The sequence below is a fragment of the Canis lupus genome, chromosome 1, assembly GCF_048164855.1.
Source record: "Canis lupus baileyi chromosome 1, mCanLup2.hap1, whole genome shotgun sequence".
Classification (NCBI taxonomy): domain Eukaryota; kingdom Metazoa; phylum Chordata; class Mammalia; order Carnivora; family Canidae; genus Canis; species Canis lupus.
The window spans coordinates 122,070,274-122,097,034 of NC_132838.1; the positions used below are offsets into that span (position 1 = coordinate 122,070,274).

The following is a 26,761-nucleotide window of genomic DNA, read 5'->3' on the forward strand; positions in this document are numbered from 1 at the left end:
GCCTGAGGCTGAGCATCATTCCAGAGAAGGTGCTTGGAGATGTTGAGGGTACATGCTGCCCCTTTTAGGCTTGCTACAAAATAAACACTTTTAAATGCTATTTTTGCTTTTCACCTTTCTTCATAAAAGTGAAAATCCTCTTCATATTTTTTTCAGTTAGGAAAAACAAGGTCCTAACATCAGTCTCCCATACAAGTGAAGTGGCTAACAAACTTTCAAAAAATGGGATACTTACTTTTTTGGATATGCCAAAAAAAAAGGTAAAAATAAAAACAGCTAATAATTGAGAAAAAAATAACTTGAAGAAGAACAAAAGACTATCTGCAAATACTGATAATTTTAACTAAAAATTAGAAGTCAAATTTTATAGGATTTCAAAAGTAAAGAATTCAACATAGTCATTACCTGTTTTGCTGACAAAACCAGGCTACATGTTATTTCTGTACCAACTATAACCTAATGTTTTAAAAATCTTCATTAATTCAGAATTTATAATATAATTTGTCCAGAGCAAGCTGAAATTATTTGCATCAGCTATGAAAAGGGAGACTGGAAGTAAACTAATAGTGCAAAGTCTAATGACAATATTTAAACTAGAAAAGGAAATCCACAAACTCTTAAAAAGTTGAGCAGAATCATTTTCACCTAAGATTAATGATACATACTATTCCACTAATCAGGACCAAATATTTAGAAATATTTAGTTGACAGCTTATGGAATTAGATATATTTGAAAGGAACAAAGTTACAGATGTAACAAAATTTGCAAAGCCTCAATAAAAGTTACAAATATCATTCATGAAAGCAGTCTTCTTACCTACCCATATACCTAATGTACTAAATAGGATCCAGTCTGTAAAGACAACTCTCTTCTGAATCCTTTTGTGACCACTCCATTCTCAACCTTTTGTGTGCTGAAATTTTTCAGTATTCTTTCAACAGTTTCAACAGGACATGCCCCCTGGTGGAAATGTTCACAAACCTCTGTATAGGATCTCTCCTTCAACTACTTCCAAGGTTTACCCTTCCCCTTTAGCACAGAAGGAATTCATGCACCTTGTACTTATTTTTTTCCCCAGAGCTCATTAAAACAACACTAAGTAATTTTATCAAAGGCATAAAGATACAGAGAATGGGAAAAGAGAAAAGAAACAACAAATGATGACAACCAAGTTTTGGAAACTGGACAAATGATAATGAATTCTGTCCAACAGAAAAAGCTGACCCCTAACTGCAGCAGGGGTGAGCTGCAGCAAGCCAACTGGGGCTGCCAGACCTGGAAAGAACCCTCCTGGAAATATGTCTGAATGAAAGCAAGAGCTAAAACAAAGATCTGGATGAAAATAGGACAGAATGATTAGGTTCCAAACCCGACCTGGCAAAGCACAGCCTGGTAACTCCCCCTTTCTTGACTAAACAAAGAATTTACAGCCTAGAGTGGTTTTGCAAGGCCACTCTAGGGGTAATGAACATAGGAAAGAATAAGAAAAGTCTTACTGAAAAGGGTCTTGAAACATCTAGCCTGGTTCTCAAAATACTAAGATAAAGACTAGAAAATTCCTTTGTAGGATGCTGATTAAGCCTGAAACTGATTTTTATAGATTCCTTAATGAAACAAAATCAGTGTGCCACCTGAACTCCCTGCAAAAAAGCCTAATAACTCTACCCATGCACACAACTTCCTAACAGTGCTTACCTCTTACATATATAAATGGTTAGCCAAGGATTGCCAAACATTTGAAGTCTTCACTATTAATGTCAAAGAGGAAGGAAAAGGAAAAGGGAAAAGGAAAAGAGGAAGGAAAAGAAAAGGGAAAGGAGGGGAGGGGAAAGGAGGGGATAGGGATAGGAGGGAGGAAAAAATTTATAAAAATATAAAATATATACTTTTATATATTTCCTTTTTATATTGGAGGAAATAAAGGCAATGCATGAAGAAAACTTTAAAAGAAAAAATTCTAATTAAAATCCCAGAAAAACAGTGTTGTACTCATGAAACAAAAACAGTATACTATGCCAAAGAGACATTAAAAAAATTACAATGAAACAAAAATACATAGCTCTTGGGAATTAAATGTACAGAAACCTTTTTAAAATCCATGATTCTAAAGATAAAAAGAAATAACTTAAAAATTTATAATAAAGACAAGGAGATGAATAACAGGAGGAAATTATTAAAGAAATAATATTAAAAATTTCCCAAACTACAAGACATGCATCTCTACACTAGAAGAACCCACCAAATACTTAGCAAACAAATTTTAAAAGACACACAACAAAGTATATCCCTGTGGGATTTCAGATCATGGAAAATAAAGACAGAAACTTAGAGCTTCTGAAAACAAAAACAAGTTATATACATAACTTTTGCAATTCGCAAAAATAATACACAATACAAAGTAATAGGATAATATCTTCAAATTTCTGAAAGAAAAACTGTTTAAAACATAAAATTCTAATAGTCTAGTTACAAAAAATCAGAGTATAAAAAATATTTTCAGGTATGCAAAATTTCAAAACATGTATCACACAAACCTTCCCAAAAAATTACTAGAGGCTATATATCCCAACAAAATGAGGAAAACCTGAAAGGAGATGCCACTGGAAACAGGGAACAGGGAAAAAAGGAGGCAAAAATGTGGTACAGTGGTAAAGGAAGATATCCAGAAGATAGCTGTCCTTTTTTCAAGATGGGAGCTAGTCCCAAATGAAGCAAGACTATGGAGAACTCGAGTACAGAGGTCTCAGAAAAAAACCAAAGTGTTTGAGTGATTTAATGACATGTCACTACACAACAACAACAAAAAAGGTAACTTTATAGGAAATGCTGTACAAGAATGGAAATGGAATTATATGTAACCATGAACACTGATTTAACAAAATTATAATTAAATACTACTAAAAAGACTTGGGGAGCAGGGACAGAAAGAAGGGCATGTAAATGATCTAAATACTAGTCTTTAATTATTAACAGGGAGATAACAAATACTACATAAAACTGAAAAAAAGTCAAGAAAATAGAATATACAAATAACTTGGGAAATGCAGATAAAAAGGAGAGAGCAAAAGAGTAGCAGAAAGACATCTGGGAAATGGGAAATGGGAGCTAAACAAGACTGCTACTTATTCATTACATTTTAAGAAGATGTACATTTTAAAGCTACATAAATTTCTTAAGATTTACTTAGAGAAAAGGAGAGAGAGAGAGAGAGAGAGAGAGAGAGAGCCAGTGGGGGGAGGGGCAGAGAGAGACTCTTCAAGCAGATTCCCCAATGAGCAAAGAGCCCAATGGAGCCCAACACGGGGCTCAATCTCATCATGACCTCATGAGATCATGACCTGAGCCAAAACCAAGAGTTGGGCACTTAACTGACTGAGCCACCCAGGCGCCCCAAGCTACATTCATTTATTATACAGATAAAATCCAAATCATAAATTATAAAACCAAAATCATAAATTGTAACAAAATATCAATGCACTTAAAATATGTATGCCTCACTGAAGATACTAAAAAAACACACATACTGCCTCATAAAATAAATTGTAAAACTGCTGATGGCCATATCTTATTTCCCACAACATGTATTCCACAAATACTTCCTAATCCTCTAACCTCTCCCACTTCTGAATAATCTTGGCCTTATTCCTGTGAAAATTTAAATCTTTAACTTCTCTAACTCAAATATTCTTTATCTATCCTTGCCTCTTTCTTTTTTTTCATTGACACTTTCCAAAGCTACATTTTCTGTGTTTTTAGTGCCATCACATCCAGGATCTTTTATCATTTCTTTCTCTTGAACCATTAATCACTCAGTATACTTACTACAAACATGCTCAAAAATTTCCCATGCTCAAAGGAAAATAAAATCTTCCCTTAAAACAACAAGGAGCAAAATTATAGAGTAAAAAGTGCTAAGCCTCTATCTCCCCAACCTCCCAACCAAAAAAACATCCAAAAACAACCAGAAACTAACTGAAATACCGTAGGAGCTCTGGAAAACAAATGTCTACAGCAACCAAGCAAACATCCAACCAAGAAAAAGTCACAATCAAAACAGCAGGAAATTTCAAGGTATTTTTACTTGCCTTTCCCCAATCCCTGCCCAGTGGGAAGCAATTTCAGTCCGGGTAATGTGGCTTGCCCAGATCCCAATTCCCTCCCTTGAGCCACGGAGAATAGACCAGACCTTATCTGCAACATTCTCATGCATCTAGGGGCTGACTAAAGAACTGGTATGTGTCTCACCTAAAGCCAACCTCAACTGGCACTGATCATGAAAACTGAGGGAGACTGCAGGGAGACTACAGGCCTGTAAACACAGAGTACAAGAGATTAGGAACAGAACCACACAACATACAACCTGAGACTGTAAAGAGAAGCAGAGGTGAGAATCTTCGTAAATTAAAACATTCAAAAAAAAAAAAAATTTAAAACATTCAAAAAGCAGTTATATATACAAGATATTAAGAAAATCCCCACACAGGCCCAAGGAACATTACATGCTCAGAAAACACAGGAAAGATCATAACCTTTCACTTTGGGTAGATAAGAAAGCTCAGAACATACCTACCTTATTCTGAAGATCCTCATCAATCTGCCAAGACTGGGGAAGATAGCTGTTTTTTCAAATACCCATCAAAAATTAAGAATTTCACCAAGAATCAAAAGGCATACAATAAACAGGAAAACATAGCCCATTCACAAGAACAAAATAAATCTCCAGAAACTGTCCCTAAAGAAACAAAGGCATTTGATGTACTAAACAAAGACATTAGCACAACTGCCTTCAATATGCTCAAAGAGCTAAAGGGAAACACACAAAGAACTAAAGGAAATAAAGAAAATAATGCATGAACAACATTAAAATATCAAGAAAGAGACAGAAATTATAAACAGAAACTAAACAAATTCTAGAGTAGAAAAATTTAATAACTGAATTGAAAAATTCACCACAGGGATTCAACAGCATATTTGAGCAAGCAGACAAAACAATCAGTGAACCTGAAGATTGGACATTTGAAATTATCAAGTCTAAGGAACAGAAAGAATGTAGAAAAGGGAACTAAGCCCAAGGGGACATAGGAGATAATTATTGAACAGATGAATACACACATTAAGGGAGTCTCAAAAGGAAGAAAGTGGCAAAGAGATTACTAGAAGAAATAATGGCCAAAAAGTTCTGGAATTTGACAAAAGACATGACCCTACAAATCCAAAAAGCTCAATTAAGGAGAGTAAACTTGGACAGCCACACCAAGACACATAATTACAGTTTGAGAAACAAAGAGAAAATCTTGAAAGCAGCAAGAGAAAAACAATTTATCACATAAAAGGGATCCTCAATGAAAATATAAGCAGATTTCTGGCAGAAACCTTAAAAGCTGAAAGAGAGTGGGATGAAACATTTAAAGTGCTGAGAGAGGGGATCCCTAGGTGGCTTAGTGGTTTAGTGCCTGCCTTCGGGCCAGGGCGTGATCCCGGAGTCCCAGGATATAGCCCCGAATTGGGCTCCCAGCATGAAGCCTGCTTCTCCCTCTGCCTATGTCTCTGCCTCTCTCTCTCTCTCTCTCTCTCTCTCTCTTTCTCTCATGAATAAATAAATAAAATCTTTTTTAAAAAAATAAAGTACTGAGAGAAAAAAACTGTCAATTGAGAATCCTATATCCAGCAACTATCCTTCAAAAATGAGAAAAAAAATTAAAACATTTCCAGATAAATAAAAGTTGAAGGAGATCCATATCATTAGACCTGCCCTATAAGAATGCTAAAGAGAATTCTTCGGGTTGATGTGAACAGCCACTAGAAAATAACTTGAGGCCATATGAAGGTAAAAATTTACACTAAAGGTAAACATGGGCAAAAATAAAAACCAGTATTACTGTCATTATGGCTTGCAACTCCACTTTTTATTTACTACAGGATATAAAGAGAAATGCATAAAAAATCATTACAAATCTTTGTTAACAGGTACATAATGTATAAAGATGTAATTGGTGACATCAATAATTTAAAGAGGGAGACAAAACTACATAGAAATAGAGTTTTTACATGTGATTGAAGTTAAGTTGGAATCAATTCAAAACACATTATTATAATCTTAGGATGTTATATGTAATACCCATGGTAACCACAAAGAATATTTCTATAAAATATTAATAAAGGAAGTGAAAGGGGAATCAGAATGTTTTACTATAAAAAAATCAACTAAACACAAAGGAAGGCAGAAATGAAGAGAATGATACCCAAAGGTGTAAGACAGAGAGAAAACAAATTTTTAAAAATGGTTAAAGTAAATCCTGCCCTCTATGTAGTTATTATAAACCCAACAGAAGGCATGTATATATTGGCAGAATGGATTTTTAAAAATTAAAAGATAACAAACAAAAGAAATAGGATCCAACTACATGTGGTCAACCAGAGACTCACTTTTGATCTAAGGACCCAAAAGCAGGTTGAAAGCGAAATGATGGAAAAGATATTCCATGCAAATAGTAACCTAAAGAGAACTGGAGGGGCTATACTGAGACAAAATATGACATTAAGTCAAAAAAGTTATAAAAGACAAAAGGATATTTTATATTGATAAAAATTTCAATCTATCAAGAAAAATATATCAGTCATAAACATATACACACCTAACAACAATAGTGCCAAACATATGAAGCTAAAACTCACAGAATCCAAGGAAAAAATAGTCCTCCAATAAAAATTGGAGATGCTGATACTCTATTTACAACAAAAGATTGGACAACCAAAAATAAGAGCAATAATGTAGGACCTGGACAAAACTATAGACCAATTGGACCTAACATACATATGCAAAACATCCTATCCAAATTATTACATATTCTTCTAAGGAGAACATAGAACATTTCCATGAAAGACCACATGATAGGCCACAAGACAAGTCTTTAAAAATTTGAAACCATACAAAGTACTTTTTCCAATCATAAAGGAAACTAGAAATTGGTAACAGAAGGAAAAGTGAAAAATTCACAAATACATGGAAATTTAACAGAACACTGAATTAATGGGTCAAAGAAGAAATCACAAAATAAATTAGAAAATTCCTTGAGACCAATGAAAATGGAAAACACAATATAACAAAACTTACAGGATGCAGTAAAAGCACTGTTAAGAAAGCAATTTAGGGATCCCTGGGTGGCGCAGCGGTTTGGCGCCTGCCTTTGGCCCAGGGCACGATCATGGAGACCCGGGATCGAATCCCACGTCGGGCTCCCGGCGCATGGAGCCTGCTTCTCCCTCTGCCTGTGTCTCTGCCTCTCTCTCTCTCTCTCTGTAACTATCATAAATAAATAAAAATTAAAAAAAAAAAAAAAGAAAGCAATTTATACCAGTAAATAAGTACATTAAAAAAGGAGAAAGATCTCAAATCATAACCTAACCGTATGCTTTAAAAGGAATTTAAAAAAGAATAAACTAATTTCAAAGCTAGCAGATGGAAGAACTAAGATTAGAGTGGAAATAAATAGAAAAGAGAAAAACAATAGAGAAAAATTGACAAAACTAAAAATTGGTTTTTTGAAAAGATCCACAAAATTGACAAGTTTTTACCTAGACTGATAAAAGAGAAAGAGAAGACTCATATTACTAAAATCAGAAACATAGGTAGAGACAGTGCTATTTATTTTACAGAAGTATACAAGATTATAAGAGAATACTATGAAAAACTGAATGCCAACAAACTGGATGACCTAGATGGACAAATTCCTAGAAACAAATGCACTATTAAAAGTGATGCAAAAAGAAATAGAAAATCTGAATAGACCTGTAGCAAAAAGACGACCAAATCAGTAATCAAAAATCTCCCAAAAATGAAAAGCCCAGAAACAGATGGCTTCGTGGATAAACTACCAAACATTCAAGAAAGAAATGACATCAATTCTCAAACTCTCTCAAAATACTGAAGAGAAAAAAACACATTCTGTGAGGCTAACCAGACAAGGACACTAAAAGAAAACTACAAGCTAATACCCCTTATAAGTATACATGCAAAAATCCTCAACAAAATGCTAGCAAATGGGAGGCCACGGGAATTGGAGGAAAGTGGTCCAAATGCACAAACTTCCAGTCATAAGATAAACAAACTAGGAATGTAATGTATAATAGATAACTATAGTTACCAATGCTGTTTGATATATACGAAAGTTGTCATAAAATAGTAAATTCTAAGAGTTGTCATTATAAGCAATGAAAAAATATTCTTTCATTTTTTTTGTCCATCTTTTTATTGTATGTATCTGAGGTGATAGATATTAACTAAAACTTACTATGGTAATTATTTCACAACATATGTAAGTGAAATCTTTACACTGTACACCTGAAACGCAACTGATGCAGAGAAAGCCTCTGACAAAATCCAACAGTACTTCACAATACGAAACACTCAATAAACTAGGAATAGAAGATAACTTCCTAAATATGATAAAGACCATATATGAAGAACCCAAATTGCCATCATATTCAATGGTGAAAGACTGAAAGTTGTTCCTCTTATTATCAGAAACAAGATGTAGATGCTTACTATCCTATCTATTCAACATAGTACTAGAAGTTTTAGCAAGAGCAATTAAGGGGGAAAAAAAAGCATCCACATTGGAAAGGAAGAAGTAAAATGATCTCTATTGGCAGATGATACAATCTTCTATGTAGAAAACCTGACCTATTACACACACGCGCGCGTGCGCACACACACACACACACCCAGAGTTTAAAAGCTAATAAATTCAGCAAAGTGGCAGGATACAAAATAGACACTCAAAAATAAGTTGCATTTCTATTAATCAGCAATGAACAATCTGAAAAGGAAATTAAGAAAATAATTTCCATTTACAATACAATTTTAAAAATGTGTAGTAATAAGTTTAGCTTAGAAGACAAGACATATTGTGTTGCTGAAAGAGTTTAAAGAAGACATAAGTAAATGGAAAGACACTCTGTGTTCATGGATTAGAGGGCTTAATATTGTTAAGATATCCTTTTACCTAAAGCAATCTACAAATGCAATGCAATCCGTATCAAAATCCCAACATTTTTGCTGAAATAGAAGAAATCCATTCCAAGATTCAGATGCAATCATGAGAGACCATAAAGAGCCAAAATAATCTTGCAAAAGATCAAAGATGAAGATCTCATACTTCTTGATTTTAAAACTTTCTACAAAGGTATAGTAATCAAAACACTATAGTACTGGCATTAAGACAAACATACAGATCATAAAATAGAATACTGAATCCAGAAATAAATCCTCCCATTTATATCCCAACAATTCTTTTTTTTTTTTTTTTAAGATTTTATTTATTTATTCATGAGAGACACAGAGAGAGAGAGAGGCAGAGACAAAGGCAGAGGGAGAAGCAGGCTCCATGCAGGGAGCCCGACATGGGGCTCCATCCCGGGACTCCAGGATCAGGCCCTGGGCTGAAGGTGGCACTAAACCGCTGAGCCACCTGGGCTGCCCTATATCCAAACAATTTTCAACAACAGTGTCAAACCTTTCAATGTTGGTAAAGACAGTCTTTTCAACAAACACTATTTGGAGAACTGGATAGCCACATGCAAAAGAACAAAGTTGGATCCTTACTTTACATGATATACAAAAAATCAACTCAAAATGGACCAAAGATCCAAATGAAGAGGTGAAACTTTGAAATTCTTAGAAGAAAACACAGGAGAAAAGCTTCATGACACTGGATTTGGGCAATGACTTCTTGGGTAGTACACTAAAAGTTCGAGCAACAAAAGAAAAAAAATAGACAAACTGGACTTCATCAAAATTTAGAACTTTTGAGCATCAAAGGACATTATCAATATAGTGAAAAGGTAATCCACAGAATGGGAGAAATATTTGCGAATCATATATCTGATAAGGGACTAATATCCAGAATATATAAAGAACTCATAGAACTCAACAATAAAAAGACAATCCAATTTAAAAACGGGCAAAGGACTTGAATTGACATCTCTCCAAAGATTTTTCTACAAATAGCCAGTAAGCACATGAAAAATGCTCAACAAACATCCTTAAGTCCTTAAAGAAATGGAAATCAAAACAGATGGTTATTACCAAAGAAACAGTAAGTAACATGCATTGGCAAGGATGTGGGAAGACTGGAACCTTTGTACATAGCTGGCAGTGATGTAAAATGGTTCAACCACTGTAGAAGATAATATGGTAGTTTCTCAAAAACCAGAATTACCATAAAACCTAGCAACTGCACTTCTGAATATATACCCAAAATAGTCAAAAGCAAGGAACTGAACCGCTATTTGAATATGCACTGTCATAACAGCATTATTCACAACAGCCAAATGTGGAAACAACTCATGTGTACCTTGCCATATGAATGGATAAACAAAATGCATATACATATAACAGAATATTATTCAGCCTTAAAAAGGAAGGAAATTCTGATACATTCTACAACATGGATAAATCCTAGAAACATTATGCTTAGTGAAATGAACCAGTCATTAAAAGACAAAATACTATGATTATGAGATACCTAGAATAATCAAATTCATAGACAGAAAAAGCAAAATATTGGTTACCAAGGGCCAGTTGGGAGGAAGGAATGGGGAGTGACTGTTTACAATACACAGTTTCAGTTTGGAAAGATGAAAATTTCTTGAGATGAGTAGTGGGTTATGGTTAAATAACAACCATGAATATACTTAATGCCACTGAACTGTAGTCTTAAAAATGGTCAAAACCTGTATGTAATTTTTACCACAATAAACAGAAGGAAAGAAGGAAACTAGGGAGGAGAAAAGGAGAAAGAGGAAAGAAAAGGAAGTCATTTGAGGAAGAGATAATAATATTATTTATCATAATTATCAAAAGAAGAGTAGCTAAATAAATTATGTCATATCTATATAATGCTCTGCAGCCATTAAAAAAAAAAAAGACAAAGAAAGATGTTGGGATGCTTGGGTGGCTCAGTGGTTGAGCATCTGCCTTCAGCTCAGGGCATGATCCTGGGATCTGGGATGGAGTCCTGTACTGGGCTCTCCACAGGGAGCCTGCTTCTCCCTCTGCCTATGTCTCTGCCTCTCTGTGTGTCTCTCATGTATAAATAAATAAATCTTCAAAAAAAAAAAAAAAAAAGACAAAGATGCAAAAAAAAAAAAAACCATTTGAGTGGTTGTATATGTAATGGATTGGGGATGCATAAGTCTTCAGGATGTGACCACACAAAATGGTAAGATACTGATAATGGTAACTCCTCCCAGCTGGCCAAATGGATGCTAAGGGACAGGAGAAGGGATACTTATTTTTCAAATAAAAATCCTTTCAATTTTGTATCATGTCCAAAATATAACCTTTTAAAAAAAATTAAATCACCATTCTCCCCTATACCTTCCTAGCCCTAAGCAACCACTAACATATTTTTCATTTCATAAACTTGCCTATTCTAAGTATTTCATACAAATAGAATCATAATAGATAGTCTTTGGTAACCAACTTTTTTCATTATCATAGTAAATGGTACATTTTTTTTTTCTTGCCAAACAACATTCACATTTTACTTATCCATTCACTAGATGATAGACATTTGGGTTTCTTAAACTTTTTTAGCTATTATGAATAATGCTAATATTCATGTACAAGTTTTTGCGCAAATGTATGTTTTTACTTTCCCTTGGGTATTATACTACCTAGATGTGGAAGGGGGCTATAAAATAACTCAATATTTAACTTTATGAAAAATCCCAAATTGTTTTCTAAAGTGGCTACACCAATTTACATTCCCACCAGCAACATACGAGAGTCACAATTTTCCACATTTTCGCCAATACAACTTACTTTTTTATTACAGCTATTCTAGGAGGGATAAAATAGTATCTCATTGTGATTTTGATTAACAATTCATTCTTGACAAAAGTACAAAAGGCAACTGAATGAAGAAAAGGACTTCCAACAAGTGATGTGAGAACTGGACACCTATATATAAAAAAGACTGAACACCTGGAACTTACATACCTTAAACACCTCACACCTTACACAAAAATTAACTTAAAATGGATCACAGATCTAAGTGCAAAATGTTCAACAATAAACATTTTATAGAAGAAAACAAAGGAGGGACACCTGGGTGGCTCAATAGGTTAAGCATCTGCCTTGGGCTCAGATCATGATCCGGGGTCCTGGGATCAAGCCCCAGGTCAGGCTCCCTGCTGAAGAGTGCAGGCTCCCTGCTCTGCCTCTCCCTCTGCCCTTCACCCTGCTTGTGCTCTCACTCTCACTCTGTCAATTAAATAAATGTTTTAAATCTTTAAAAAAAAAAAAAAGAAAGAAAGAAAGAAAAAGGAAGAAGAAAACAAAGGAGAAAATCTTCATGAACTGACGTTAGGAAAAGCATTCTAGATATGACACCAAACACATGATTCTTGAAACAAAAAAGTAATACACTGGACTTCAAAAATAAACTTTTGCTATGGAAATACAATGCTGAGAAAATAAGACAGATGAATACTGGGAGAAAATATTTCCAAATCACACCCTTAACAAAAGACTTATCTAGAATATATGAACTCTCAAAACTCAAGAGTAAGAAAAAATACAACCAAATTTTTAAAAATGGGCAAAAGACTTCAATAGATCAAAGAGGATAAACACACAGATGGCAAGTAAGTACATGAATCAATGCTGAACATCATTAGCCATCAGGGAAATGCAAATTAAAACTGCTACATATCTACTGAAATAGCTTAAGTTTTTACAACTAACAATACCAAGTGCTGGTAAGGATGCAAAGCTACTAGGACTCTCATACCCTGCTGAGATCGGGGGAAACGTCCATAAAACAATATAGCGTCTTTGGAAAATAGCTTGAAAGTTTCTTAAAAATTGAATACACACTCACTATATGACCTAGCGATCCCACTTGTAGGTATTTGTCAAACAGCAACGAAAATTTATAATAACACCAAAGTATAAAGGTTTATAGCAGCTCTGTTCATAATTCCATAAAATGAAAGCAAACCAAATGTCCTCCAATAGATGTACATGCATATAATGGAACAATACTCAGCAATAAAAACGAATGACCTATTGATACACAGAACAACTTAGATGTGGCATTATGGTGACTGAAAGAAGACAGTCTCAAAAGGTTACATAGTATATAATTCCATTTATATGACATTCTAGAAAAGGAAAAGTTAATAATGATAGAGACAGATCAGTGATTGTCAGGCCTTACAGGGAGAGGTAAGGTGTGACCACAAAGAGTTTCTGGTGTGATCCTGTGCCCTGACTAGTATATCCCACATCCTATTCTACATTCTGATAGTGGCAATGGTTAAACAAATCCTTACTTGTGTTGTAACTCATGGAATAGTATTATCAAATAAAAAGTCAATTGCATTCTGATAATCTTAAAAAAATTTTTTTTAAACTTTAAAAAGCTGGTCAGATTCATGTTAAGTGGCAAAATTCCAAGATGTGAGCACAAAGAGTGGGGAACTCTTAAAAATCATCTTCCTTAGAGACATCTCTGAATCCTTCTATAATTGTGTTAAGTCCATTTTGTCTTTGATTTTGACTACTTTTTAAACATGCAATGACCTCCCTTCCACCTTCCCCAATTACCCTGTCAACAGTGAGGACGGTATATTTAACTTGTTAAATATCTTCTTCCATAAGAAAAATAAAATATCTTTTCTTAATAAATGGTAAGTACAACAATATACGTAAATATTTCTTTTAGTTATTAAAATTAGTATAAAACTGTGTGAACAAAACAATTTTTAGCATTTGTATAGATTCTCAAACATAATTCATAGGTACATATTCTGAAAATTATTTTACATTAACACATCCTAAAAGTCATCATGTTTGGTCATTTCCCAAAACCATATTTAACAATGGAAAATGATTTACCAAAAAATACTTCTTTATTCTAGAGCTCTACTCTATTCTATTAAAAGTACCCTCCCAGGACACCTGGGTGGCTCAGCTAGTTGAGTGGCTGACTCGATTTCAGCTCAGGTCATGATCTCGGAGTTGTCAAATCAAGCCCCGTGTCGGGCTCCATGCTCAGGGGGGAATCTGCTTGAAATTTTCTCACTCCCTCTACCTTTGTCCCTCCCCTGCTTGCTCCTGAGAGCATGCACGCATGCTCTCTCTCTAAAATAAATAAATAAATCTTAAAAAAAAAAAGTATTCTCCCATTAATGTATTAAGTCATAACTGATTCTGAAGATTGCACTGCTGAAATATCCACATGAAAATCAGAGTGATCAAAAAAAGAAAAAAAAGAAAATCAGAGTGATCAAACTTTAACAGACGATGAACTGATTTCATATCAGCAGAGCTACCCTAGTAAATAAGAAAGCTTTCCCCATTAAGAAAGGCCTTTGAGAAAGAATTATGCTCATTCTTTTTCCTCTAACATACATGACTTATTTTAGCGTAGTGATGCCAAAAGAATTATCATTGCTAGAAATTATATACAGGCCTAACAATAAGATTCTGATTAGTGTCACAAATGATCAAATATGTTATCAATTATAAACTTATAGGAGTTGATTTGCAATTAGAGTGTCCAAATATAGATCCCACAATTTCACTGAGTAAATGAGTTCTCTAACTAGTACCCACTCACATGTATATGTGAAATAATTTCAGCTGTAGAAAACTCAGCTGTTTTTTATCTATATGATTTCATTTATATAGAAGAATCCTCAAAAATTTATTTTCAAACACATATTAAACTAGAAGGTTAAAAAACAGGTAGGGGTGATATTATACTATCAATTTAAGTATTATATTACAGCAACGAGAACATAGATATTAAATAAACCTCATTTTAAGATGCAACTAAGATAGGACGAACTAAAGCCAATCCCATCCAGCACAAAATGTGTATGTGGATACGTGCATACCAACAAATAATACTGTAGATAAACAAGGCCTTAATGAACTACCTCAATCAAATAAGACAGAGGGCTCACATCACAGAACAAGTGTATGGGTACTGTTTTGGGTAGCACCTCTCCACACTGGCCTCCTCTGTAAGATGAAAATATGACTTCTTCTAAATCAAAAAGCATGTTTAAAAATTGTTTCTACTTTTGCAGATATAGTTCAATAAGTAAAAAGTAAATTTCTCCTGTGTACTGAAGTATCTATAAAAGAACCTAAAACTAACCAGTTATAAAATATAAAATGAGCCCAAGTCTTATGTCTTCCCAACTTCTATCTATAAAAGCACACGTTAAGGACTTTTACACTCTGTCATTTCTGAAAACATGCTAATGTGCGTGATATTTCCAACCCAGATGTTCCATTCTCCAGCTTACATTCTCAAATGTTGATTCGACTCAAACTACCTACAATTCAACCAAATCACAAATAGTCTGGACTAATAAATCATGGATGGTACTTTTAGTAACAGCCTGGCACTCTGTGAACTGATACACATCCAGCAAAAATACATCATTTATAATTGGTACATACGTTCTTTCCGATGCTCCACTAAGCCCACAGCCTGCTTTGCTGAGCACTTTGCAAACCAATTGTCCCCAAGTAAAACAGTGACTTCATTAGTATGGACAAGCTTTCCTGGCATGAAGGCAAAGGGGCCAAATGGTACCTATTATTGAAAGGAAGGAAGGGAGGGAGGGAGGGAGTAAGGAAGAGAGAAGACAAAAAATTAAAAACACTAAAAAATACATTTTATGAAACAGCATTAAAAGCTCTGCGTTGAGCTCTTTTTATCGATACACTAAAAAAAATGTCAACTTCATAGAAATTTAACATTAAAGTTTCACTAAGAAAACCTATAGAAATTGCTTTAGGTTAACAAATCAATGTTAAAACAGGAAAAGGAATCAGCACATTTACATACAGCTTTCAGAGAAATTAGCACTGTCTGAATGTTTATACTTCATGTTCTTTCACCAATCTAAATGAAAGAAAACTAGTAATGAAATATTAATACCTTTGATTTAAAAACCTGAAAATTATTTCCAATAATATAGCCATTTTTTAACAAAGCTAGAATTAACAAATAAACAGCTGTAATGAATCTACAAATTTTATGAAATATTTGGGCTAGTAGAATAAAGAACAATACATTTACAACACATTTGGGCTAGCGTAATTAAGAACAAAGTCTTCATGAAAAAGAATATTCAAGCAATGAAAGAATCTAATCCAGGGCTCACAAATAGATCACTATGTCGATATGGAGATCATTCAGACAAAAATTAGTAGTACCTTTTTATATAAAATCAATATTCTAGGGTGTAATTCCGTGAATTATACAACATTATGATCTATTCCTGCACTGGCTAACAGGAAACGACTAAGTGCCATATTTCTGTCTTAATTACAGTTTTCTAACACAGAAAATTTGCATACCAAATTTGTCAAATTTTGTGCTAACATTTATGCCATTTGTGTCACCAGAATGTGATAACTTAATATAAATCTGAAAAAAATGAAAAGAAGCAAATACCAACTATTACAACAATTAGTGGATTATTATAAAGTAAAACACAACAAACTTTGCATGCTATGGTAGTTACTTCAGGTACTATCTATTAAGCAAAGCTAATTTATTAATTCATACATATAAAGCAAAACAAATCTTCTAACTTTACATAGTTAATATGTAAACAACATACTACTTTAAAAGCAACACACCAAACATACCATGATATTATAAGACAACTTATCAGGCAAGGTGCTAAGTCTTTCTTGAAGGGCATTATAGTCATTATCTACCTTCTTCCTGTTGACAAAAAAAAATAGCAAAATACTAAATGAATACACAAACTAACAATTCCTTGTGTAGACTGTGTATCAAAAGACAAACTAAATCAAAAATCCAATTTTAGCAATTTAAATATTAAAGCATTTTATAATTTTAAAATTCTATGTTTACCAAGTTTAGCAGTGGCATTATTCAACCATACATGTAACAAAAATTAAGACTCTAAATGCCTTTGGTTTTAGAATTAGAACACACATCTGGAGAACTAGTGTTTTGTAATGTAGAAAATAATCTGAACTAAATAAAATTTGGAAATTAAAGGAGATACTGAGAGAGGGCCTGATGTTTAGACAGAAACAGGGACTTAAGATGAAGGAAGAAGAGATTTAATAAAGCTTGTGGGTGAATAAACACTGGCTGCACAGCAGAAATCATGAACACAAAATTTGATCAGAGGCTTCAGTCCTTAGAAAACTTAGAGCTGAAAAATGTGTAAAAACCCTTCAGTTATTCATACTAATGTGACTAAGGTGAAAGAGAACCAACCAGGAGCTAGAAGAAATTAGGTAGAGGTAATACAAAAAAGCATTTCAATTTGGCTTTGGAGCCTGTTTCATGTTACATCAAGAAAGAGCTACCTAATAAATTAATTTCAAATAACCAAAAGATCTAATTCTGTAGAAGCAGAAATGGTCATGTTTCCACACTGTGAATGAATAGTCCTTCTTGCAGATGCCTATTTTCAAATCTTCTCTGAAAATTAGGTTTCTAAAGGGTTCCTTACTAGGGTGTAAGCAGCAGGCTAAACCAGCACACTGAAATCTTTTAAAGTGAAAGGGTGTTGTCAAGTCAAAAAAAAAAAAAAAAAAAAAAGAAACCAAAACAAAAATAAAACTCACAAATTCAGCAAGTAATTTTTAAAAACATGTAGATATTGCCAAACTGAAATTAGAATAAATTGCAACATAGATAATCGCTCTCCAGATAATAAAATGACTGGTCTATAAACATCATGGAATTGATTTGTTTACTCCTTAGCACCCGTAAAAGCAAGAGGAGCATAATTAATAAAACTTATCTCATTTAGTCTTAAGAATATCAAGGAATTTCACATACATACTATGCTATTCATCCTAAACATATTCCTCTAGTAAATGTCACTTAACATTTTCCTCATTCAAAAAAGAAAGTAGAAGGAAGATGGAAAAACCAAACATTTAAGAGAAATCAGATCTCCTCCATCAAAAAAGCAGCAAGCAATGAATTTAACCTAAATTCTGGCCTGTGTTTTTTCAAGCAAGCCCTTTTATTTCCTAGTTTTGAAGTGCTTTTGTAAAATGGTCCCTTAAAATCCTTCCTTATAAACACAAATGTCTTTATTCTATTTACTTAAGGGAAAAATATCCATCTGAGTAAATTTTTATAGGAATTAAATGGTTTTTAAAAACTTCATGCACAGGGCTACAAACCAGAAAGAGCATGGCTTTAAAGTTAGATCAGAGAGTGAATCCCAGCTCCACCACTTAACATAAACAAATTAACCCTAGTCTTAGCATCTTCAATGGCAAAGTCAGAATAATTCCTATCTCACAGGTTCAAAAGAAAGAAATAGGACGGGTTTAGCAACAAAAACGAACATTACATATCCAATGCCCTTTTTTTCCCCATGAACTTTCAAAAAACACTAATTGTAAAATTTTCAAGGAAGACTACTACCCACTAAGTTAAGATTCCATTATGTTAAATTCATTCAATCTGATAAAAAGAGTACAACTTACTGAAAGACAGTATAGTTAAATGCTACCTTTTAGGGGGCTTTTGGAGATAGGGTTAAGTAATAACTGGGATACTGTCTGTAAAGAACTGACTTGATACAATGCCTGCACACAGTAGACACTCACCAGTAAATCTACCAAACACTAATAGTATTTTTTAGATAAGTAATTCAGCAAATGCTTAAGGACTAAACAACAGCTCAGATGTCTAAATGTTTCTGTGATTGTTAAAAAACTAATACTAAAGTTAGTGCTCGGGATGCCTGGGTGGCTCAGTGGTTTAGCGCCTGCCTTCGGCTCAGGGCGTGACCCAAGTCCCGGGATTGAGTCCCATATTGGGCTCCTTGTGGGACTGCTTCTCTCTCTGCCTGTGTCTCTGCCTCTCTCCATGTGTCTCTCATGAATAAATAAAATCTTTAAATTAATTAATTAATTTAATTAAATAAAGTTAGTGCTCAATATGTCTTATTTTGGTAACCACACCTGGAAAAAGGGGACTTCCTATCAAAACACCTCTTTTGTATAAAAAGAACAGTAGATTCAACCACAGGTAATACAAGAAGCCAATGTCAGTATTCCAAATCAAGTTTGTTGTTTTAAATTTGTCACTAATTGTCTCTTAAACAAAAATGTGGACATACTGGAGAATGGTTTAAGATCAGAGTTGCTATTTCTAAATTCTGAGTTGTTTTCTAAAAATACAGAAACAAAAAAAAAGAGAGAGAGAAAAAAAAAAAAGAAAAGAAAGACAAAGAATTTAAAATGCAGCCCATGCAAGGCAGTGTCTCTGGGAGAAATTATGGTTTAAGAAACTCTCTCTTAAAGGTTCCACTAGTGGAAATACCCCGGATCAAACTAAACACCTTGGTCAAAGAGTTTGTCTATCTGCCTACAAATAGTTCCTCTAAAATTCAGAGATTAAATAATTCCATTACAGATCACAAAGCCTATGCATCAGAAAATACAAAAATGATTCTAAGAACTACTGTGTTACAGAAGGCAAGTAGGGGATCTTTATTTGCACCAAAATTTGAAGTTTATTTCTTCTATTTTACTACACTTAGAAACATAATTTTTAGACACTGTAGTCATATTAAAATATGTAGTAAAAAGAGACAACTGCTTAATTTTTTTTCAAATGGAAAATAAAGCCCAGATATAATTAGGATAAACCACTCAAGCCCACTTATACCATACAGACCTCCTTGGTCTGGAGGTCTTCATCTTATTCCTTATAGATTAGGTTTAGGCTTCAATTCTTAATTTTAAAAAGTTATCCAATAAATAAGATTTAATTTGCGAAAGAAATCCTCGTACAATGTTCCTTATAGAAATCTAATAAGAACTAAAGCACTGCTGTAAGTCATATATAATAAACTTTTACAATCATCTTTTGAATCTTGCTAATCATGTGCTATATGCCTTCTGAGAAGCACTTTTTGTTTTAAAAAGCAGCAGCAAAGGACGTAGCACTCTACAAATTAGCCTTAACCTTAAGGATGAAGATCAGGACGGATCCCGTGGGAAACACCTTATTTTCATAGGGCTGTGAAGAGTATGAGTGCAAGTTAAAGGATTTGTTTGCTCAAGTATTTACACTGATGTCCACGACTTACTTTGAAATCCATCAGGGAAAAATGGATTAATGCGTTGAGATAAAGATGGATATATGATCGAGGTTCACCTACACAATTCTTTCAACTTTTCTGTACGTTTGAAGATTTCCATGATAGAACATTAGGAAGGAGATGGGGGAATATGAAAGCGAGACTAGACTTTAATCTTCTTAAATGCAACTGACAAATCTTTGGGGTTTGTTTCTTGGATTTTTTAAAAGATTTTATGTATTTATTCATGAGAGACACAGAGAGAGGCAGAGACACAGGTCGAGGGAGAAGCAGGCTCCCCGCGGGGAGCCCAATGCGGGACTCAATCCCAGGACCCCGGGGTCACGCCCTGGGCTGAAGGCAGACGCCCAACCCCTGAGCCACCCAGGCGTCCCAAATGACAAATCTTTGTAAAGAAAAAAAGTTCTACATCCCTTGTTTGAGGCAAGAAGTCTCCAATTTTCATCTTTAAATAATAAAAAAGGGAAATAAAATTTAAATCACTGATGGAAATAAGATTTTGCTAATTTTCAACTTAAAGCAGGAAGCTGGAATAGGCAGAAATGTTGACACTAAGCCTGTGGGTTTTTAAGTCTTTTATCATTCGCTCTCCCTTTATCTAAGGTCCTAAACTAAAAAAAGCAGGAAACACCAAGTGATGGTCAAAAAGGGAAAAAGGAAATGGGCTTTACATTCCAATACTATCTCGGTTAATCTGGGGCAGAGTTAATTTAAGATTTTAAGAAATTACAACATCCAGAGATTTGGAATATAAGGAATATAAGTAACTATATAATCTTATTTAGAAATGATTTTTAGCCCATCATACCCACTCTAGAACTTCCTGTTAAGAATTCAAGAAAACCTTTGTTTCAATTCAATTCACCATTTATTGAGCTTCTCCTCTGCAACTGAGCTTTATGCCATATGCTGCAGGGATCATCACTCAAATATAGCACGCCTTTTTTATTTCTTTGCATTGCTTCTTTGTTAAAGATCACTAGCTTGATGGATGCCTGGGTTTTTACCTCTAAAATTAAGAAAATAAAGAAATATTAAATTCAGGCATAGATTTTATGTATGTAAAGAAAAAAGTCTTCTCATTACTAAAGAAAGGAATGATAATGATTTTTTTTCAAAGTAACCTCTTTAAAAGTCTAAGTAAATTATTAAGGTTATAGTAAACAAAAAAATTCTTTAAAAAAAGGATCACATTGCTGAAGGATCTGTCATTTGGCAGGAAGGGGAACATATTAAAAATTAAAATATATCGGCATTAAATTAGTATTATTATTTTTTATTTTATTTTTTAAAAGTTATTTATTATTATTTATTCAGAAAGACACAGAGAGAGGCAGAGACACAGGCAGAGGGAGAAGCAGGCTTCCTGTGGGGAGTCTTATGCAGAACTCGATCCTAGGACCCCGGGATCACCACCTGAGCCAAAGGCAGATGGTCAACGAGTAAGCCACACAGGCGTCCCAAGATGATTTTTTTTAAATGGTCATGGCAAAATACTATTAAGTGAAATCTATGACAAAATTCAAGCAATATGGTGGCATATTCCTTTTTCTCAACTCTTTATATCTAGGAAAACTTACATCATCAGAAGATGCTGATGAAACAATCTGTTCTTTATTTTTATGAGTCCATCGAAAACTTTTACTAGAAATAGATACAAAGATGAACCTAATAAACACTTGTAATTTTTCTAAAGTTAATGAAAGTATCAAAAAGAGAGTGCAGTTAACATCCTACTAGATTTCCACAGTTTAACTTCTCAAAAATGAGAAATGGAGAGTACAATGGATTATAAACAGTAAAGTGGGACAGAGGAATTGTTTCCAGTGCTCCCTGCCAACAAACATGTGCATGTGACTTCAGACTTGTCAGTTATCACGGGTACCTGTTTCTTCACTCATTGGCATTCTTTTGCTCTAAGAATAAAATGAGATGTGAATCTGAAGAAAGTTTTAAAATTATACAAAAACACATCACTCTAAGTGTGAAAGAAATGCCCCAAGGTACCTCCTAGTTCAGTTAGCTTCAGGCGAAGAGTTTACAGGTCAGTTTAATTTTATTTTCTGAGTTCTCTACAACTGACACATATTTTTTGTGACAAATCAGAAAGGAGGGGCCTTTCAGAAAAGATGAGTTTAGCTATGCTAGGTTTATAACCAACTTAAGTTTTGACTGAGCCAGTTTCTATTTAATTCTACTTTGTAAGTATAGTTTCAACTTTCCAAAATATATTTTAGAAAAAAGAAAACTTTTTGTGTATTGTTTTCTTAGAACAGTGACTCATAGCCCTGTCTGGTCCCTGATAGCTATGAGAAACTGATAAAAACACTAGATCCTTTCCTGAGAAAAAGTCCTTGAATTCTGCATATAATTTCAATAGAAGCCACTCAGATCCCTTGAGGTCACAGTTTTTTCTAAAGAGGTCTTAAACAGTTTAAAAAAAAAAAAAAAAAAAAAGCAATCCTGGTTTTAAGGCCATCAAATATGTAAAATGTTCAAAATTATCTTCAATTCTGTTGATTTAAATAAAAGAAAAATAGGAAAACCATCCCCAATTCAGTCATGAGTTCAATATAAGTTAATAAAAATGTTAAATCATATCATATCATATCATCTCCATTTTTTTACTGCCTACATTTTCCTTAGTCATACAATGACACTCACTGTTGTTAGAACCTATTAGAATTTAGACTTTTGTATCTCAAAACAAGAAAAAGCACCCTGGATTAGTATCTTAAGTGATCTGCCTCTCAGTCAAGCACTGCTGTTGCAATATTAACACCTTCATCCTCACATGGTACTCTTCCAAGCTTGAAAGCTTTATTGTATGAAAGAAAATAAAAAAACTCAAAGCGCAAGGAAGTGTAGTTTTCAAACCCAACAGAGTTAAAATAGGGATGAAAAGTCATTAGGTATGCCAAGTCAAATTGGGCTGTAGCATTAATCAGATATTCAACTGGACTTAAGGCTGGTTGTTGGAAATTGTAAATCAATTTTTATGATGGACAATGAAAATACACAAAGACTACATTCTAAATGAAGAGATGTAATTACAATTTTTATGAAATCTCTAATTTTATTTTTAAAATTTCTCTATTAAAAAATTCCCCACAATGCATTTGCATTTCATTTTCAGAAAAGCGTCAAGTAAAAAAAGAAAGAAAGAAAGAAAGAAAGAAAGAGAAAGAAAGAAAGAAAGAAAAAGAAAGAAAGAAAGAAAAAGAAAGAAAGAAAGAAAGAAAGAAAGAAAGAAAGAAAGAAAGAAAGAAAGAAAGAAAGAAAGAAAGAAAAAGAAAAAAAGAAAAGCGTCAAGTATTAAACTAATGGGATTCTTACAAATCATGATTCAGGCGCACCTATGTGGCTCAGATAAGCATCTACCTTCAGCTCAAGTCATAATCCCAGGGTCCTGGGATGGAGTCCTGCATGGGGCTCCCTGCTCAATGGGAAGTCTGCTTCTCCCTCACCCTCTCCCTCTGTGTGTGTGTGTGTCTGTCTCTCTCTCTCTCTCTCTCTCATAAATAAAATCTTAAAGATTAGGGAACTACTAGAAGTAACAAATTCTAGTAACAATTTAAAAATCATTAACCTTAAAAAAAAAAAGGAAAAAAGCATTTACAATTTGACCTTGGTGACAAAAATAAACATGCAGAATTAAAAAGCTGAAGGGAATGAAACAAAATGTTTTAAGAGGGAGAATTAGCTTCTTTTTAGAATTACGAGTAAATTTATCTTTAATTTATGTTTTATTTATCTTTATCTTCATTTCTTTTTTATTTCAACCTTTCTATATGTAAGTATGTAGTCATTTTATACTCAGGATAAAAAATTTTGTTCTTAAAAATATCATCCTTAAAACATTCAACTTAATCTTTTTCTTTTGCAAATCAATTTGCTTTAAAACATCACATGCAAAAATTGCAAAACTTAACTTCTCAAACCCATGTACTAAAATACCATGCCATTAGGAAAGAAAAAAAAGAAAACTATGCAGGAACTTAATGACAGGGAATGGGATTTATATATATGATTCCTCCCTCTTGCCCTTGTCCCTAGGGACACTTTCATAAATAAGTACAGAGATTCCATCAACAAAAGCATATAAAACCTTCAGAAGGTTTGGAAGTTGCTCTCTACTCTACTGGGGGTAAGGGTGGGAGGGGCAAACAGAAGGTCCTATACAAAACAGTGACTAAAAACTGTGGTCAGTTAAATGGGGACTCTGAAAAACATGGTTTCCACATTTACCTACCACTGAAAAATGAAGTCATCACTGTGAATAATTTTAAGTTTTAAAGATATGCAAATCAATATTTCACAGATTATACATAATAAAATGAAACAAATTTTATGTAAGTAAATGAAGGCAAGCCAGGAAAGCACTGTTTCAGGTAATTCCTGAGAAATATACCATAAACTACAGCATTGTTATAATGAAATAGCTCGATGGTTTTGTGGGGCAGAGAATCCCTCAAAACATCAGATACACATATCCATCCATCCAACCACACTGATGAAGAACTGAAAGAATTCCAAACATATCTTCATCTGTGTTTTTTTTTTTTTTTTTTGAAACTACTTAGGTATGCTCTCTTGGTGATTTCCCATTATATACTTTGACTATAACCTATACTAGAAACTAATTATTCTTTTCCTCTAAACAGCATTCTTTGTCTATTTTTTCTTTGAAAAATAAAAATGCCAAGTATTTGCGTTAGAAGTCCTCTCTGAAAATTGTTGTGATGAGCAGTGGGTTCTGTTTGTAAGTGCTGACTCACTAAACTGTACATCTGAAACAAATATTACACTATATGTTAACTAACTAGAATTTAAATAAAAATTAAAAATAAATAAATTCTCATGCCCAAGTGTTTCAGCATTTGTAAGCCCAAATTTAAAGCTATTCTCTCCGGGACGCCTGGGTGGCTCCGCGGTTGAGCATGTGCCTTCGGCTCAGGGCGTGATCCCAGGGTCTCGGGATCGAGTCCCGCATCAGGCTCTCCGTGAGGGCCTGCTTCTCCCTCTGCCTGTGTCTCTGCTTCTCTGTGAGTGTGTCTCATGAATAAAATATTTTTAAAAAAATAAAGCTATTATTTACAAAATTAAATGTCTGAACAATATAAAACGCCTTTTTACTTTCACTTAAATCTACTTCAAGTAATTACATAGATATCTTTACTACTTAAAACTCTTTAAAGATAATCTGAAGGAAACAAGACAATGAAGATTTTATAATTCATATGCATACAGTTTATAACAAATAACGCCTAACAGAAATATGACGTGTATGTGCCATACACGTATTTCATTAGATTCTCACAAATCAACAGAAGTAATGTAACTTTCTTCTTGTGGGATATAGTCAATAGAGTAAGTACCTGTGATGCATTAAAAATGGCCATAAATTCTTCCTCACTCCTCCCACCAACTGGAGTCATTTCCCACTCTGACCAATACAGTGTGGCCTCGCTGCTTCCATTCTTGCTGCCCTGAGATCATCATGTAAAGTGAGCCGATAGAAGAGCACATGGAGAGAGAGGCCTAGCTACCAACCAGCACTGGCCACTAGACTTGGGCATAAGGCCATTCTGGACAGCCCAGCTGCCCCAGCCACCAAAAAGCTGCAACCATGCAAATGAGCCCAAACAAGAGTAGCAGAACAACACAGGTAAGTCAAGCCCTACTGGCACATCCACAAAGTCATATACAAAAAAATGTTGTAGTTTTAAACCACTAAGTTTTGGAGTAATTTTATTAAGGAACACTTAATAATGGATGTAACAGCTTAGGAAGGATATATTTTGCGTTGTAAAACCATAGTCTTAGTAAGGTCGCCATTATTTATTTTTTAAAAATCCAGTACCAAAGTTTATTTGGTAACTCTAAACCTTGGACATTTGACACGAAATGAAATAAAGGATAAGAGTTAACTAATAACTGAGAACAATCTCCAAGGATGAATTAAATGAACAGCATACAGCCTGATTTCATTTTTGTCAGAAAGGGTGGGAGCACAACCTATAAAAATATATGGATGAATACACATGCACACACACATATACATACACATCCTTTAGGCAAACAATTTCTGGAAACATTTATAAAGGACTAGCAGAAAAGCACTTTATAATGATAACTGGGGATAAGTGTGGGAGAAAAACTACACTCCATTTATACCTTTTAGAAATTCCTAAATTTTGAACTATATAAATACACTGCCAAATTTTAAATTTTTTAGTATAATTTTTTTAAAGTTTCAGGTCTTAAAGAACATATACTTAAATATTTCCACATGGAATATGTTATCAGGTGCACTGCAAAAGCACCATAGGTGAGGGAAGGGGGTAGTGGGATAGGCTGTTGAAATGCACCAGCTCAGATGACACCACACACTGATAATTACTGAGACTGAGCGATGGGTACATGTGGATTCACAACACACACACCTTTCGTTTGAAATTCTTCATAACAAAAAGTTATCTAAAAACATTAACGTAAAGCTTTAATAATACTGCTTAAAAAGCCATCTCTCCATCAGGATAAAAGAAGATAATGGCATGAATACAAAATATTCAGGAATATTTATAAAGCCTTGGTAAGTTTTTTTTGTTT

General features: G+C 33.9%; 1 protein-coding gene across 4 annotated transcripts in view; it reads right to left on the reverse strand.

Annotated features, from left to right (window-relative positions):
• The window catches only part of URI1 (URI1 prefoldin like chaperone), an 83,465-nt gene that overhangs the window by 15,369 nt on the left and 41,335 nt on the right, over window positions 1-26,761 (reverse strand). For all 4 annotated transcript variants that reach the window (XM_072782995.1, XM_072783002.1, XM_072783011.1 and 1 more), the window contains 2 exons: window positions 16,686-16,764; window positions 15,486-15,621 (listed from right to left, as the gene is read on the reverse strand). In XM_072782995.1, coding sequence (XP_072639096.1) covers window positions 15,486-15,621; window positions 16,686-16,764 — 215 coding nt within the window. The remainder of the gene's footprint in view (window positions 1-15,485; window positions 15,622-16,685; window positions 16,765-26,761) is intronic.